Raw genomic sequence first — 16620 nt, 5'->3', positions numbered from 1 at the left:
AAGTATTAGATGGTGTTCTTAGTTAACCTGAATGCAGTAAAGCATATGAATGCAAATTTATATCTAGCAAATTAATGCCAGGGCTCATAAAATTACATTGCATCAGAAATATCTCAATAGTCAGGGAGCAGAGATGCTTTAGATACCAAATCAAAATGGTAGAATTACTTTTCAGTTACGTAATTCATTCTCTTCTGACTGACTGGGCTTTTGATTTGCATAATGAATGCAAATAAAAATCACTGTACTTCAATTAGTCAGATGGTATTTTTAGGCAATTAGCATGTAAGCATTAGTATTGCAAATATGATTAAGCAATGATTTAGCAAATGTTTTTATCTTGGTTGGCTTCTATATATCTCTTTCTAGATTTCTTTCATAATTCTTAGTCATATGACCATGAAACCCCACAACTTCTGTTTCCAGCCTTTCTCTCAGTCTTATTACACAGTATAACCCTAGCAAATACTTCAAGTGCAAAAGGAAATCATATTATCAATGGGGAATGGAAAGGATAAAAGTAAGCCTTTGTAGAAAACCAGAGAGAAGTAGAAGCCATAAGAAAACTGGAGTTATTGGATGCCACAGAACAGAAGTAAAAAATTAAAGGGGACGTATTTATTCTGAATATATAGATACGGAGGCCTACCAGCAATCCATCAGTACAGTCATTTAGCTTCACCAAATACCTAGATGATGTATAATTATGCCCTTAAATTATCAATATTCTGTAACATGTAAGTCACAAGCTAGTAAATACATATTTTTACGCTTTTAAGCACTGGACATAGGTATTTCATTAAGATATGAAGCAACGCTTCTTAAATGATGTATTTAAAGTTTTAGTGAATGCCAATATTATATATTTATTCACAATACATCTGTTTTCCTGGGAAATATTGAAATCTTTTCAGAATATACCCGTAAGCTGTTAAATATACCTGTATTTGGATAACTTCCTATATATATTTATAATCATACTTAAACAAGTCTACTCTGAAACAGTGGCATCATTCCTGCTATAGTGCTTTTCAAGCAGGGCAGAATGGGGTGGATCACTTCTGAACTTGGATATAAACCCCCAGTTGAAAAACTGGCAAAATACCGTAAACAAACTGTATTAAAGTGATTTCCCAGAGGATTTGTGCTCAGAAGGCACAGTTGCTGGCTGTCAGACATCCATATATGGCATATGTGAGAACAAATCTAGTACTTGTTCATGAGCATTATGTTCATTATGCATAGCATGCAGTTAGTTAATAAATGGAAAGGTGTCATTTTTGTAAGCACATTTCCATAAGTTTGGGAAATGTAAATGCTCAGTTCAGAAACATTGTTTTGAGATTTAAAGAGTTTTGCTCATCCATTTTTTTTTTCCCCTACGAAACCACAAGCCACGTAGATCACAAGAAGCGAACAGTATCAAAATGACAACAGAGAGGTGGGCCCAGGTGAACCTCATGAGGTTCAACAAGGCCAACTGCAGGGTCCTGCGCTTGGTCCGGCGCAACTGCTGTTATCAATACAGGCTGGGAGAAGACATGCTAGAGAGCAGCCCTGTGGAAAAAGACTTGGGAGTACTAGTGGATGAAAAGCTGGACATGAGCCACCAGTGAGCAATTGCAGCCCAGAAGGCCAATCACATCCTGGGCTGCATCAAAAGAAGCACGGCCAGCAGGTCAAGGGAGGTGATTCTGCCCCTCTGCTCTGCCCTGGTGAGACCTCTCCTGGAGTGCTGTGTCCAGTGCTGGAGCCCCCAACACAAGAAGGACACGGACCCGTTGGAGCGTGTCCAGAGGAAGGCCACAAAAATGACCAGAGGGCTGGAGCACCTCGCCTATGAAGACAGGCTGAGAGAGTTGGGGTTGTTCAGCCTGGGGACATCATAGCAGCCTTCCAATACCTGAAAGGGGCCTATAAGGCATCAGGGGAAGAACTGTTCACAAGGGTTGTGGCAATAGGACAAGGGGTAATGGTTTCAAGCTAGAAAAGGGTAGATTTAGGTTGGACATTAGGAAAACGTTCTTTAATATGAGTGGTGGATCATTGGAACAGGTTGCCCAGAGAGGCAGTGGAAGCCCCATCCCTGGAGACATTCAAGGTCAGGCTTGATGGGGCTCTGAGCAAGCTGACCTAGTTAGAGATGTCCCTGCTTATTGAAGGGGGGTTGGACTAGACGACCTTTAGAGGTCCCTTCCAACTCAATACATTCTATGATTCTATGACAAAACTATGTATGAGTTATGTGTTATTCAAGGATATAAAATATAGGAGGAATAGAATAATATGCTAAATAATAGTCGAAAGTGCTATAAATTAACAGGAAAATATGTTAGCATCAGATGGAAAACATCTGAACTGAGACACTAGTTTTCACATAGAGATTGTTACTTGGGGTTATAAAACGGTATGTGTGCTGGCATGAAACTGGATTGTACCATAAGAGGCTACTTCCAGTACATAGCATGGAACCGGGGCAAAAGCTGGCTTTTAGGGAATTGCTATAAATGTTTCTGTCTACAGAAGCTAGTTCCATTAGTTGCTATTATATATTTCCTACCTACATTTTGGGTCACAAGATAGATGTCTGCACATGAGCTTCTATAATCCTGTTTAAATTCCTTCTTTTGGAAAGCAAGGTACCCATTTTCCATTAACTTTGCTGTGATCCAGTCGGAGATGGCAGTTAATTCTATGGAAGCCCCAGAAGACTTGATTGAGGTGAGCTCTCAACATGCCAAATACATACCAAAGTACAAGGGCTGTGGCCACTTTCATGGATAACCATGGAAGAGGTAATACTTTCCAACTTTTTATAATATTCTAAAGAATATATAAAATATACATTATAATAGATATTATAATATGTATAATGCTATATCACATATAATACAATACTATTGATCTTGCTATTCAGCAAGAAATTACGAAGCATCAGTTCAGTTCCCTCCTCATCTTGAAGGGAATGAAACCTGTATCTGTTACCTCTGTTTACCAAACTACAAAATAGTAAAGAGCTGGATTGTGGCAATCCCTGCGCTGAAAGTCAGTCTTTGCCCAACCAAGTAATCTGGCAAGAAACAGCAAATAAAGGGGACGTAACCTAGTGGTCAGGACATTCATCTGGCGGTTCTTCCAGGATTGGTTTTTAAATCATAACTGAAAACCCCTGGTCTCCTACGACTCTTGGCTGAATGCCCTACAAACAAGAACAACTTGTGCTTCTTCTTGCTTGCTCTCCTGTGGTGCCACAACCATACAGAAGAACAGGTTCCGCCAAAGGAGAGGACATGCAACCCAGTAGATGGGTGCTTGCTGTCAATGAAGCACTCCTGCACCTGGAAGCTGTGTAGGCACTTTACTATATCAGGCAACTGAACTGTGGAGAGACGTATTTCTGTTCTGACTAATTACAGTTGGCTAATTTTAACCAGGTACCTTCTCAGTGATGTTTCTCTGTGGAAGGTATTTCCTGGTTTTCTCCAAATCTTCCCATTGACTGTAAACACGACGTTGAGATGTCTGTTGGACACTTATTACGTGCAAGACTGTGTTTTTAGGTCTCCACTAGGTTCTAAAGTCTTAACAAATTTTGCAAATGGAAACTAGGTATCTTATTTAGATCTAAGAACTTCAGGAAAGGAATTAAAAAGTAGGCAATGTTTCTTTAAACCTAGGAAAGCTTCAATTTTGAAATGTAGATTTTGTTGTTATAGTTCTTCCTACCAGTTGGAAGTAAGTGCAAGCGCATCTCCATTTCTTTATGGGTGAGTCATGAATTCAATCTATTAGACTGAGAAGGACTCTATATGTTTCCTTCAAATTACAGAATGAAAAGACTGTTACTGACCACAGTATAATTGCATTGCTCTGTCTCCATTACTTAGCTATAAAAAGATATGCTCTAACACACTTATCTCTTTGTTTCCAGAAAAGCAGTCTATCTTGAAAGCCAGCATTTGACAGGAAAGCCAGCAGAATGTGTAATTCAGAAGGCCATTTGTGTCAGCTTTGTTTGTGACCTACCCTAAATCTGAATGACAGAGAATGAATGTGGCCCCTTTTATATGACACAAGCTGAAAAGTTATGAGCATTAACAGCTTTCCAGTCAGCTCCTTGAAACATGCAACTACATTTTAAGTGGATGGGTTTTCTTGAAGCAGTATTCCCTATATTAAATACTGCATATTGAGGTACTTTTTATCACATTCATCCAGCGTATCACACTCACATGGCACAGCAAAACCATTGAAGGAAAAAATAGAGGAAAAATAGCAGAAGATTAATAGATGGTGAAATTGTGGAGATAAGGCTTGAAATGAGCAAATAGGCTATATTACCTATAACTTAGTACCTACTACCTTAATCTGGAAAGGAAGCATATTAAAATTTAAAATAGGAAAGTAATACTTAAAATTGCATTTTAAATTTTCATATTGAAGTGCTTTTCAGTAGGTAGATTCTTGTATTTAACAATGTAAAATGAAACAGAGTATTTATAAAACACTACAAAATACCCATTCTTTGGTAAACTTGTCTGAGCTCCTTCACAATGGAATGCATGACTTTTGTTTACACCAATGTTTAAGATTACCCTTTTTCCAGTGAGCTTTGTAAATTTGTCTTCTCTGCCTACACCTTAACTTAGCATCTGCACTGCAGACAAATGTATTTGCTTCTTGATCCTCCCCAGAAGCACTTCATGGAATCACCGTCATCTCTGCTTTCAGATTTGACACTGATTATCGGTGGTAAAGACAGTAAAAAATAAAATAAAATACAGGAATAAGGCATTTTGAACTGCTGTGGGTAAGCAACTGCCAGGACATGAGCGAGTGGTGTATACATTGCACAGCTTCATGCCCTGATATTCAGAATTTTTCTTAGGGTTAAGCAAACTCAGTTTCTAGCACAAGTGTTTAGCAGCTCTGGATTTATGTCAAATACTAAGGTCAGTTGCAAGTGCCAATGTTGATGTAGGTACTCCTTGACATTCTGGTGAGACCCCACCTGCAGTACTGCATCCAGCTCTGGGGCCCTCAGCACAAGAAAGATGTGGAGCTGCTTGAGGAGGTCCAGAGGAGGCCACAAAGATGATCAGGGGGCTAGAGCACACCCCCCTGTGAGGACAGGCTGAGAGAGTTGGGGTTGTTCAGCCTGGAGAAGAGAAGGCTCCAGGGAGACCTTGTAGCGGCCTTCCAGTACTTAAAGGGGGCCTACAGGACAGGTAGGGAGGGACTCTTGATCAGGGAGTGCAGTGATAGGATGAGGGGTAACAGGTTCAAACTGAAAGAGGGGAGATTTAGATTAGATATTAGGAAGAAGTTCTTCACTATGAGGGTGGTGAGACACTGGCACAGGTTGCCTGGAGAATCTGTGGCTGCCCCCTACTTGGCAGTGTTCAAGGCTGGGCTGGATGGGGCTTTGAGCAACCTGGTCTGGTGGAAGGTGTCCCTGCCAACGGCAGAGGCTTGGAACTAGGTGGTCTTTGAGGTCCCTTCCAACCCAAACCTCTCCGTGATTCTATGATAATTATTAGCGAACTTCTGTAAATTCTAGGAAAATCTGTACTTCCCACTACTTTAAGTAAACTGAAGACAGAACTGAATGAGATTTTAACTATTGTACTTGAGCTCTGTTAACACACAGCAACATTCTAGATCAAAACGTGTTCATAGTTGACGCAGTAAAAATTACTAAAGAGATAAGCCATGAAGTAAACTTAACAGTGCAGGAGAACTTTGCAAACACTTCAAATTAATCTCAATGTTTTCCTTCAAATGATATCCTATTTGAAAAACAGGTGAAAAATTTATAACAATAGTTGTATGTAGTCTGAAACGGTGTAATTGTTTTTAAATGAAGTGCAGATAAGAACTTAAAATGTAACGTAGCATTATGGATGTAGGATAAAACTATTAGCTTTAAGACTATTAAAATATTATTAATTGATGATGCATTTGAAGCAAAGTAACAACCACAGAAAATAATTGATATGTATCCAATCAAAATTTGCAGAGAGTTCCTTGACTTTGTAATTACAAAATTCAATGTTCTATTTTATCAAAATTGAGATAACCACAGGAAACGACAAATTTGCAACACAATGAATCAACTCCCTACAAAATCAGACAATGTTCATTGCAATGCAGAATCCTACATATTGATCAAATTCTGTCAGATCCAAATTCTACCACAGTAGAAGAAACACATTTTTGAAAGTGGACATCAACATGTAAAAACTAATGTCTTGAGTTCATTCTGTCTTCAAATGCAAGCACAAAGTACCTTACTGTAAGTAAATCTTAAATATCAAGGAGAAAATTAAAAGAAGTATCTTAATAGTTTCCCTCTGATTTGCCATTCTCAATTTGAAAATTCAGTCACCAAGATACAGGCAGTGTTCTTGAAAGCTTTAATCATCTTCCACTACTCTCTAATAGTTATCCCTGTTGGAGAAGAGACACTAAGAAGTGAAATTACAACAGAAAGTAGTGAATTGCCAAGGTATGAAAGGACAGAAATGTAATTGTTAAAGATATCCTTTTTCATTTAAAATCTTTCTTTGAACTGGCTTATAAAATGAAACATAACATGTTCATGAACAGAAGGTAATTTGAGTTTATTACCTCATCATAACCACCATATTACAAACTAATTTGAGATACTCAAAATTACATAGAATAATGCACAAAGAAATGCTATCCCAGAATTAAGCAGCTCTGAAACACACAAAGTACTTTATAATGATTTTCTCACCCCAAACTGCTCTTTAGTCATACAGAGCTTTGCACACCAAATTTTTCTTATTGGTCTGTTTCCTCAGATTAATATTGGTTTCTAAAAATCTTGACTAATTATAGGTCGATGACCTGCTGCAGACAAGCAACTTCTATCGTAACATAGTAGAAAAAGTCATACTTAAGTGGTTCAAAAGTGAAAAATAGTCTACAGAAAAACTTTCCTCAGTATATTATGTGGCTTTAAATAGTCACCATCAGCAGTAAATAATTCATAATACATTTCATAACTGTAGAACAATGCATAATTTTCCTTCAAAACAATAATTTGTCACATAAAACAGAAAAAAAATTAGTACTTCTGTAAATGCTGTTGAAAAATCCCATGTTCAGAAAAATATGAACATCTATAGCAAACAATGTCTACTTATTAGATTTATGTTTTTATGTATAAATTCTTACCTAAGCTGTTTAAAAGCTTCTGCCTTCACAAGTGGTGTTTCTACAGAGTGTTCAAAAAGCGCTCCTTCAGGCCCTGCATAAAAAAGAAAAATACCATACTGTAAAAGATCAAACGTAAGAAAACATAGCGGCAGTGATTTATATGGCCACTTTGATACCAGAAATTAAGATAAGAAAACATATATTAACAATTAATAAGACAATTAAAATACAGCTACAGTCCTACTAAACAGTGTTGATTGGAACAACACGATACACAGGTAAGGTAAAAGTACAGGTGCAAATTCTTAATATGAAATCTAAAAAGTGTGAAGACAGAGAAATTTTAAACTACTTGGGACAACAAAATAAGTAAATAAGATTTTTACAATGTAACTTTAATGGAAGTTAATAAAGATGATTAAAATCTCACAAGATCTTAACAAATATTACAGACATAAATAGCTATATTTATTTTAGACTATTCTATACACAGCACAAATTCTAGCATGTAGGTTCATCAAAGATTTCCTTCTATTTTTAGGCAGACTTGCTGAATATAAAATATTTTTTATGTGCTTAAAATGGTAATGACTATGGGATCAACTAGTTTACCTCTTGAAAAAAGAGTAGTTTCATCCCAACAAGGAAGAAACAGTAGGCACCCAACCTCACCAGGAGCCTCCCTGTTGGACCTGAAAGTTCTCCAAACACCTCCATTTCTGCTTTCCTGAGGACTAGCATCATTGCAGTATCACCAGTGACCATCTCCTGCCTAAGCTTCACTGGCATCAGGGAACTAGCTGAAGTAGTACAAAAGCACCTTAGCAACAGAGATGGCTCCAAAAAGCAGCTAAACATCACCAGCTGCAGAAAGGGTGGAGTCTCTCACCTTCTGTTCATTTGCTTTGTGAAGGCACTTACCTAAAACTGGGGAGGCCTTAAGTTGAGTGGACTTCTCTGGCTTAGAGGATTCACACAACTAAGCGCTTTTCAGGTGAATATGTAGCAAGGAGGCAATATATTTTAATGGTTAGGATATTACTCAATGTGGCTTTTCTGGCTGCTCTCTGAATTAAAACAGAATGCAGTTATCCTCTGGAAAAAATTCTGGGCTGTAGAGAGCCCTAAGTCAGGGCTTTGGACTCCATCTAGAGAAATAACCTCTTAAGGCCCTCCTTGAGCTAGTGAATATGCATGCATGCATGTGCATGCTTGTTTAAATATTATAATTGTTAACATATTAATTGCAAATATTTGTGTAAACAAAAGAAAACTGGATTTGTATTTTCTATCTGGAAGACTTGATGAGATTGGGATGAAAAAGTAAAAGTACATGTAGAATCAGGCAGAGGGAAGGAAAGACAAGAGGAAATGGATGACTAGAAAGTATAGTATAGACAGTATAGATGTGGTATTAGATGTGGTACGAAGGGAAAAAGATAATAAAAATCAGTAGGGGCAACCACAGAGAATATGGTAAAAGGAAAAAAAGCAAAATCAACAGATACTATTAAAAATTAATACATTGCTGAGCCAAGTGATAGGAAGACTGACACTTCATGAGGGCTGGGGGAAAGTTCTCAGGATGTCCTAAGAAAGCATGAAACATGCTGCTTTTTGAAAAGAACTCTAGCTGAAACCATGATTCCTTAGAATGAAATCTCCTTAGCTTGGATGGAAGAGAAGTGCACAAAATACAAGAATCACCATACTAAATAATTTCAGCACTTCAAGGAAACATGGATTTCTAAGCTCCTATTAGATTTTATTTAGCTGTTGAGATCCTCATCATCAATTTAAATAGATGAGTCTTTGTGGAATCTGCTCACTGTCTTGAAAATAAAACTGGAAAATATAAAATTCATTATTTCAGACAGGACTTTAACCCTTCTTCATTAGCATTAAGATTATTTTCCAAGATAAAACCTGATGTCTGGCTGGACATAGTTAATTATTATCCTGTTCTTGTATTTGTGCTGGTGGGTGTTACAAGGTGGCAACCTTACACATTGGAGATGGTGAAAAAAACAAATAACCTTTAAGGAATTAAATAACTTTGTCAGAAAATGCTGATTTGTTACAACTAAGATATTTTGCAGGGATACGCTGATCGGTCAAAACCTGTGACTTAGTTTACTTGCCAGCTAGAGGTGACAATGAATTCAAGTTTTCCTTTGAGCTGAGACTGCCTCAAATGTGCTTATTCTGACACTGTGGTGCTTTGAGAATATATCATGATCCTTCACTGTCCTTCATTCCATTATGTTCCACCTGACAATTCTTGGCAAAGCAAGCATTTCACTGTTTTCTGCGCTCAGATTTTCATCTTGGATTATAGTGAATGAGTTGCAATTTCAGTGAAATATATACTGTCACAACACTACCTGTGCTAACAAAAGCCTTATCTTGTCAGTAACTTTGAACGATGTCCAAACACATGATTTATCAGGGGAGATAGCTTGATCTTAATGTCTTCCAATTGTAGTTCTGGGAAGTCTTTAGGTATGTCTGTGTTAGAAGGTAATGTGACCTGAAAGGGGTGGATTTATAAAGTGATATATTTGGTACTAAAGAACTGCCGCTCATACTATACAGATATAGGGGATTTTACTTTGGACCAACTCTAGTCTCATCCTGTGGACTTAAAAATATCTAAATAAGTAAATGCATTCTTGGAGCCCATTTCTGAGTTCACCCAAAAGGAATTCATTGTATACACTCCGTGACTCCTCTATGGTATAAACCAGTGGGACGTGAGAACTGTCAGAACCATCAGATCTGCAGCAAAACTGCAGTCCTGACTGAACAAATCCTGTTGAGGATGCACATTTTGGCTCAATGACTGTGGAAGGCATTTTTAAATTTCCTTTATTTTCCCATTCTTTTTTCTTACTTACTCATCCATGTATCCCCTACACCAACATAGGTTCTATGGTGTGCTCTTTCACTTGAGTATGGTTTGGAATCCTTTTATTTTCTGTTTGCTACTTAATATTTTTTCAGCAATTTTCAGTAACAGCTTAGCTCTATTGTGTCATGGGATGAGGTAATGAAGATACAACAAAAGGAATTCTCGTTCTTAGATAAGCTGCGTAGTTTCTTATAATGCCAATTGTATGAAACCGTATAGTTTGAAATGTCATGCCTTGCTACACTGCTGCATATCCTTACATATGATGGCCGTAGTGGTAGAATTGACTTTGTTCCAATTTCTTGATATCTAAATAATAGTGTCACATAGTGAGAATCTTGTTGCAGTTTCTGGATATGAGATCCATTTCCATCTTGTTTTCAGGTCTATAAGAAAAGCTGAGCATTTGATAACACTGCTACTCTGAGGAGAAAGACATCAATTATCACCTGGTCTTCCAGTTGTCTGAAGAAGGCCTCGTCTGCTGCTTCCCGATACGGTGGTCTGCAGTATACAATGACCACAATGTTGCCCATGTTGATCTGCCCTCTAATCCTGACCCATAAACTCTCAGCTGGCTTCTCATCCATCCCAAGGCTAAGCACCATGCATTCCCACTGCTCTTGCACATAAACGGCAACTCCCTCCTCCCTTTCCATCTTGTCCTTGAAGAGCCTCTATTCCAGTGAAGTATTTTGAGTGGCACACTACTAAAGAACCTTAACTGTTTGCATGTTATAGTGTCATTACTGTAGACACAGTCCTCGGATTGAAAGCACTGAAAGGGCCAGTGCATACTGGAGCAGCTTTGTGGTACCTAATGGTATGACAATGGTTTACTGCTATTAAAAATCAAGTCTTAAGTCTGCATTTTTATAAATTTTCCTGCTATGTCTGCATGTAAAAATCCCATTACTTACTTAGTCCACTTGCTATAAATCATACAGTTTCAATTCTTAGAAAGATTAGGGAAGGAAATAATCACCTTCATTAATATTTTGCAAAAGTAACATTAATGGCTATTCACAGAATCATGAAATGGCATACCTAGCCATCGGAGGAATAATCAAAGTAACAAAAGGTAAGTGGAGCCTAGTAGTTTAACTACATGAACACAGTCTATTATCTGCTACCGTTGACAAAATAACAAATAATGACTTCAAAAGGAAAAGATGTGTGTTTAAAACTCAGATGGTGAGTTTTGTCTCCACATTAGACATCACCAGTGTGGGCATACTCTGAAGAGCTCTAGTCTCTGCTCTGCCTGCTTTTCATATAATTCCTCTGTCATCTTTAGAAATCGATACAATTACTACAGCACCTTTTACACAGAAGTTCACATTTGGTAATATAAAAATGAATAGTGTTTGTTTGCATTTGAGGTGTAGCTGGATAAGATTATAAAAGAAATTGTATGACCTACTTGTCTTCTATGAAAGGGATATGAGCTGATAAATCAGATTCCTCTTCTAGTCTAACTTTTACACTTCTATCAAGGTTTGGACTTGTTGCATTGAAGATGACCAGATATGCACGGAGAGATGTCAGAAAGAGGAGCCTGACAAAATTGACTGGAGGAGGGGAGCGAACTTCTATATGAAGAGAGATTTGTGAGGCCTGAGTGTAATCATGTTTGCTGAAGCCTTGTTTGAAATAAAGCAGATCCTTGTTTTAGGGATCTGCTCCTGTCTCTTGGCCCAGGATGGCAGATCTCTTGGTCTAAGCACCACTGTGGCTCAAAAACAAGGCAGAGAGAGCAGAAAGAACAAACTGCCCAGAGAAGCCCAGTTGTATTCCTACTTCTCAGCCCATGCGGCCATGAGCATTCGAGTCAGCACTAAACCCCATCAAGTACATAATTTTAATTAAGAGTAATCCTCCTGAATGCTGTTATCAAACAGCATTGTCATTGGAGCATTCCCTCCTCACTGGAGGAGACCGAGCCCATGCTTAGCAGTGAACAACTCTGGGGATCTCACCCTCTCCTGCCCTTTTTGAAAGTGAACCATGAAAGAGGATGAGCTGAGACAGCATGTAGCCAGAGGCAGGGCTTCACTTTGCTGGCAGACATCAAAAGTGCTTGCTCCCAGCTGTCCCCTCACACTGGGCACCTAACATATTGTATGGCATTACAGAGCACTTTCCTGGAAGGTAGGACTGCGAGGCTAAAGTCTCCTGGGCCAAGGAGAGAAATCAGCCTAGGTCTCCTGCTCCCTCAGACACCCTGCTCTGAAAACGAGGTGGGTGTTGGTCTCTTTTGCCACATAATGAGTGATAGGACAAGGAAAACAGCCTCAAGTTGTGCCAGGGGAGGTTTAGATTATTAGGATATTAGGAAAATATCAGAAAGCATTGTTAAGCACTGGAACAGGCTGTCCATGGAAGTGGTTGAGTCACCATCCCTGAAAGTATTTAAAAGATGTACAGACATGGTGCTTAGGGACATGGTTTAGTGGTGGACTTGTCAGTGCTAGGTTAACGGTTGGACTCAATGATCTTAAGGGTCTTTTCCAACCTAAATTATTCTATGATTATATAAAGACAGGTAAGCGGTAACAGAGACAATATTACTTACATGGAAATAGGAGCTAATGGAAGAAAGCCAAAGGGAAGCATCAGTGTTAAGGCTCTAGAGAGGGGGGTGGTGGTGCAAGAGGGAATGAAAAGGCTTCTTTGCATATTCTAGAGCTGTCACCTCTAAGCCAGCATAAAACCTTGCCTTCCTTTGAGAAAAAATGCTTCATCAAAGAGCATTAAGTTTGAACAGTAGGACACTAAAAAACCCCCAAACCTCAGGGCAAACTTTTTTGGAAAATGGCTCTGAATTGGTTTCTTTTCTTCACTGTCTACTACTTTATAATTGAAACTGTAAAGAAATAACATTAATTATGATATGAATATTACTGTATTTAATATTTTATAGAGTATTGGTTTTTTAATATAATGTAATTTAATCCTAAAATACACAAGATCAAGATATTAATTTTCTTAATGAGAGGACTGAAGTCAACAAGGTTCATTACCACCCCCCACCTTATCAAGCAAAGACTATCTGCCTTTTCAAAGTCTAACAGAATGTTTATTCATGCCCTCAAATTGTCTCCTACTTAACTTACCTTCTGAATGGAAGCCTTTAAGTTAAACACACATTTTCACATTGCACTTCAGCATTAGCTACTCAAACTGAAAACCTTTCCAAAGAACAGAGCACTAGAAAATCACTGACAACACTTTGCAAATACTTTGAGAGATTATGAAAGACAAGCAAGCAGAAGGACAAGTAGTAAAGTGGAGAAAGGGTGACATAATATTCTTCTCCATAAAGATACTGGTCCCCTCTGCCTTGCTAACCTTTTTTTTCAGGAAGGCTGGAGGGTAAGCAACTGCATTCTATTAATTTCTTACCTACTCATCCAAATATTACCTGATACAACAGCTATGATACATAAACTATAATTTGTACTTCTTAAAGAGTTTTTTTTTGTGCAGTAGTTGAGACCATTTTATGTCTGCTGAATGATAATTATTTTTCTATTGTATACAATTTTATTTACTTCAGCCTATTTTCTCCCTTCTATGGACAGCCTTTAGTTGGCAAGTTTACAGGGTAGGCAAGGGAGTGAAAAAAGGACTCCTATGGCCATGGACTCTAGCCCTTCTGTTTCCAGCCACTGCTGTGACTTCATTCCTTCTGCCATGACAATATTGTTAGCTATAAAGGAATTGGCTCTTTGCCAGCCAATACACTGTTACAGGGTGGGTTTCACTGTCACCAATGGCAACTGAACGTACAAAACCTTACCAGAATGAAATGCTGATGTTCGATACCTCCAAAGCAGCATAACAAATATCTGCAAAAGGTGCAGGTCATTACTGAAATAATATTAAAGAGTATGTAACTGGAGTAAATTGGAGTACACGCACCTTCACCCAGCATTAATTATCATGAAGGGTTAAGCTGAGCTTCAGTTTCATACACTTAAGTATCTATGATGTAGGTGTCACAGATGAGCTAGAGGCAGAATCTAGTTGCCTAATCATATGCACCTACTGTCATCTAAAATACCCTTATACATCCTGCCTGGCCTCCAGCTGCCATGATCAAAGGAAGTGTCTCCTGTGGATGAAGTGATAACATGTGGCATCTCACACACCCTAAGGTGTTTTAAACATTGCTGGATGCTGATGTTTTAGCATCTGAACTCAGCCACTATATTCAAGGGAGATGAGCAAGCCATTGAGCTCATCCTGAAGTTGACAACTGCATTTGGTTGGCAGAACAGCTCTCCACATGCCAGGTCTACTTGTCACCTTCACACTCTACGCTGCATTGACTGTTAGACTGGAGGTTCAATCCAGTTGTCTGAACATGGGCATCTAGACCTGTCCGTGACTCTGTGGGGTATCTGAGACTCTTGGCTGATCATGGCTTTCCCCAGGCATTTGTTCTTAGGAGAACAGAGAGAGTCTGCTGCTATTTTATTCTACCATGTGGCCCAGAAAATGTCTGACTGAAATAGTATGAGGTCAAACATAACAAATCGTTGGAAAAGACAATTCCTTAGGTATTGGGTTGGATTATCTTATTCTTAGACTTTTTCATCTGTCCTGAAATACCATAAATCACAGACATTTGCTCTCTTCTATCTTATATTGTAGTTGAAAACACAGTTTTCTTACAAATTGTTACTGAGCTTTTCATAATTCACATAAATAAGGAGAAGTAAAATCATAGTTCACTATAATGTACATAAAAAACCTGCAAAATGTTCTTTGTGTATTTTAAGCCTGCAGTAGTCTGTTTCTCATGGTATGAACTTTTCAAAATTTATTTCACATTGATCTTGTTATCCATGTAAAATATTTAAAAAATTATCTCAGTATGCAAAATATTACTAATTTATCCTTCATGATAATAGTATCATTTAAATCACAATTTTAATAAATTAATTTGAAACAAAGTCGCCATGAATCTCCTCTCACTTATATTCATTTTACACTGAAATAACCTCACTGACTTTAATGGATTTGCTTCTGAATTGTACTACAGTGTAAAAAAGAAACAGGCAATGTGTCTTTCTACAATATCTGCTAAAGTAAACAATTATCCTTGCAGTGTAAAAATTAATATTGGATGAGTCAGAATACATGTTTTAGCATAACAATTTCAACTTGTATGTGAATGATTTTTACTTACTTTGAGCAGAGATAGACCTTTTCCAAATCAGTTAACAATTATGCAGTTTTTCATATCTTTGTTAAACATGCTTTTCTATTAAAGTTTCGCATCCCTTGGGCAAACAATAATTATTTGATATGGTTTCCTGGTTAAACAAAGTTGTAATTTCAATTAGGTTAAAAAGTAAAAAACTTAAGATAAGACCCTCAGGCGTAAACAAAATTTATTAACACACTTATAACTTAACTTTGGCTTTGAAACACTAATTGTATAGTTACTACCACATTTGTAGTTTTGCACAGTGAAATAATATGAATATATCCATTCAAATTAAGACCTCAAGATTTTAGAGGACCAATAATTAGCAAAAGGTAAACATGATAGTTGCAATCAGGTTAAAATATTAAAAATGTAATTGAAAAGAAGTTACAGGATAACTTCAGTATTTCCTTTGATGGACTCTTCCACTTAAAGAGAAATCACACCTTGATGTATATGTTTTAATGCAATCTTACACCTGGAAAATGAAGGCTGACTTTACCAGGACACACGAAAGGAAATAGCTTTTCATGTGATAACTTCGACATCTTACTTTGCAAATGAGTACTTCGGTGATTTGCAGAAACAGCCTAAGATAAACTTGTCTTTTGACAGATGACATTTTAAATTTACTACAAATACCATCCTGTGACATATGTGCTACACGCAGAGCAAACATAGTGGCATTCACTTTGAAAGATAAAACCATATAAAAATATCAGAGAAGGTCTAAAAGTTTTCACAAATAAAACTCAATACAACTCAACACTGGAATATCTAGAATTTTTTCAGCCTCAGTCAACAGTGTGCACTGGAAACATGAAATAATTCAGAAAAAAAAGCAGGAGAACAGTTCCAGTCACTAATGGCTTTAAAATAAAATACACACATACAGACACATATACATGTTTCTATACACATATTATTATTTTGCTGTTAAAAGTTTTCACTGATTATTTATTGAAAAAGGTCAGAACATCTTCATATTTGTTTCCTAATGAGGTAAAACCAGATCTTGTGTTCATGCACAATGACATATTTAAAAATGCCAGTTTTATTGTGCTTTGCTTGTGGCTATTATTTGGGCATTTCTTAAACTGTTACAAACCTGTGACTCGCAGTTTATCTGTGCCAATTACAACCTCATTTTCATCCACTGTAAAAAGTGGCTTGCCGTCCTTTGAGTTGATCTGAAATTGCTGACCGTGGAATTCTACCATTTTAGGACCTGCAAAGCACGGTAAAATAATGGAAAAATTATTATATCAGCTTGCTTCAGTTTTCTATATAAATTGCTAACACTTTG

At 37.5% G+C, this 16620-nt stretch overlaps 1 protein-coding gene across 1 annotated transcript in view; it reads right to left on the bottom strand.

Moving 5' to 3' along the window:
* The window catches only part of SGCG (sarcoglycan gamma), a 78034-nt gene that overhangs the window by 17571 nt on the left and 43843 nt on the right, over positions 1-16620 (bottom strand). Inside the window, exons 5-6 of the mRNA XM_086481822.1 lie at positions 16423-16542; positions 7204-7276 (exon numbers count right to left, since the gene is read on the bottom strand). Of these exons, the coding sequence (XP_086337948.1) occupies positions 7204-7276; positions 16423-16542 (193 nt within the window). The remainder of the gene's footprint in view (positions 1-7203; positions 7277-16422; positions 16543-16620) is intronic.

The sequence above is a fragment of the Leptosomus discolor genome, chromosome 1 (assembly GCF_034619465.1).
Source record: "Leptosomus discolor isolate bLepDis1 chromosome 1, bLepDis1.hap2, whole genome shotgun sequence".
Lineage (NCBI taxonomy): Eukaryota > Metazoa > Chordata > Aves > Leptosomiformes > Leptosomidae > Leptosomus > Leptosomus discolor.
Note: the sequence above shows the minus strand (reverse complement) of the source record. Positions and strands in the feature narration are given on the sequence as shown.